Genomic DNA, 1,918 nt, shown 5'->3' on the forward strand with positions numbered 1-1,918 from the left:
TCTCTAACAAAAGAAATAAAGGCAACCAAATTAATTTAGTCAAATAAATAATTCTTTTTAGTGTAATAATTACATGTGTAATTGTTGAAACTATAACATTAATGTTATGTTACTTGAATCAGTTGAATCACTTCTGTGTTTTCGCAGATCTGTCACTTGGAAGATGGAGCGTACTTCGGCGAATTGGCTTTGCTGATGGAAGACGAGCGTTGGATCGCGAGCGTCATTGCCGCGGAAAATTGCGAGGTCCATATATTGTCGCGTGTCGACTTTCAAAATGCCCTGATGTCGTATCCCAATCTTCTGACGTATTTGCAAAATGTCATGCTCGAGCGTCTGGAGCAGACGCCGTTACTTGAGAAGATCCGCGAGTCAGATTCGCTGATGACGATGACCGGGAATGTCAATATCAGCAGTATAAAAATCAAGAAGAAGGACTAAGGCGAATGTTGTGAGTACGAGATATGTTTCTATTTTCTGTTTTCTTCTTTATTTATTTTAGTTTTCTTTATTATTATCTTAACTCTGCGTTCATTTTTTTATAACTTCTCAATATTTCATATTTTATTATACTATATAATTATTATATAATGGCAACATTTTATTGAGCTATTCAGTCAGAAATGATAATGGAATCGACGTCGGTTTCTGATTGAGTACAGAAAATAGGAAAACACAGGAAAATGTTTTTTTTCCAATTTTTGATAAGCTTTTTAATGTTATAAATCTAGATAAAATAAGTAATATCTTTTTATACGTGTCCATACACATTTCTTTCGTAAAAAGTAGAAAAGATGAAAAACAATTTTTTAATAAACAAAAGTTAAATATGTTAAGAGTACTTTATAATAATAATAAAAACATCTAAAATTTTTTTTATAAACGAAAAATTAATTAAAAATATTTTTGTATATCATTATTATATTTTTAAAATTATTTAATTTAAAAAAATGTTTCATATCTTTTCTAGTTTTGACAAAAAAAACTAATCGATTGGGTGTCACTCCTTAAAAATACGTATCAAAATATTAAAATAAATATATTAAGGATTACGGTTTCAATTACAACATATTAAAAGCGCAACGAAATCAGAGGAAGATTTTTTTTCCTATGTTTCCTTTTAAGGGTTAATCATTTATTTAACAATGAAAACTTCAACGAAATATTATAAAATTCTCTTATTATAACGATTAATAATCAATAATAATCGGAATTAATTCTTTAACGGACAGCGAATCTTGAAAGAGATTCACTGCATAAAATTGTATTTAATTTAGCTAATTCGACCAAAACAGAGTTCATATCTCTTCCCTTATTAGGCTCATCCTCGGCTTGATTAGAAGCGGCGAGCCTTTCGTTTTTGCGGGTTCTTGTACGATTGCTGGTACACAGACATGAGGCGCCAGTGTTCGGGATAGTCGGCATCCCGGCAGCCATTCACTACGCTGAACGGCGGTGCCAGAGTGTCGATGCAGAAAGTGCGCCTCGCAAAGGGAGTCTTCGGCCGCGGCACTGTCATCTTCATCGGTGGTAATCCGTTTCTGCACGGGACGTCGTCGCCCATCGTCGGCTTTTTTTCGAGACCGAGCGCGAAATCCGCGGACCGGATCAGTCTCGAATCCTTTCTTCGCCACTCGAATTCTGCTTTCATTTCGCCTTGGCAAGCCGTGCACTTATGTTCGGTGATGCGCAGCACGGAATTCGACCTCAACGGCTTCTCGTAACGCTGTTCACCACAGAGTTCTACGATCAAATTTGTTATTAATTGTTTATTTAATTTCTCGTTCATGCAGCGTTTAATTTCTCTATAAATAATACAATATATAAATATATAATTAAGTAAATAATAATATAGTATAAATTATTATTAAAAAAAATTAAATAAATAATATATAATATATTGTTAAATAAACAATAT

General features: G+C 33.2%; 2 protein-coding genes across 2 annotated transcripts in view; one reads left to right on the top strand and one right to left on the bottom strand.

The window, feature by feature from the left end:
• Positions 1-441, top strand: part of LOC108690208 (potassium/sodium hyperpolarization-activated cyclic nucleotide-gated channel 1-like) — a 6,000-nt gene extending 5,559 nt beyond the window's left edge. The window contains exon 9 of the mRNA XM_018197391.1: positions 148-441. Within this exon, the coding sequence (XP_018052880.1) occupies positions 148-441 (294 nt within the window). The remainder of the gene's footprint in view (positions 1-147) is intronic.
• An 895-nt stretch (positions 442-1,336) lies between these two features.
• Positions 1,337-1,918, bottom strand: part of LOC108690237 — a 2,504-nt gene continuing 1,922 nt past the window's right edge. The window contains 1 exon segment of the mRNA XM_018197425.1: positions 1,337-1,743. Coding sequence (XP_018052914.1) covers positions 1,337-1,743 — 407 coding nt within the window.

Source organism: Atta colombica, unplaced genomic scaffold (assembly GCF_001594045.1).
Source record: "Atta colombica isolate Treedump-2 unplaced genomic scaffold, Acol1.0 scaffold30, whole genome shotgun sequence".
In the NCBI taxonomy this organism is placed as follows: Eukaryota; Metazoa; Arthropoda; class Insecta; order Hymenoptera; family Formicidae; genus Atta; species Atta colombica.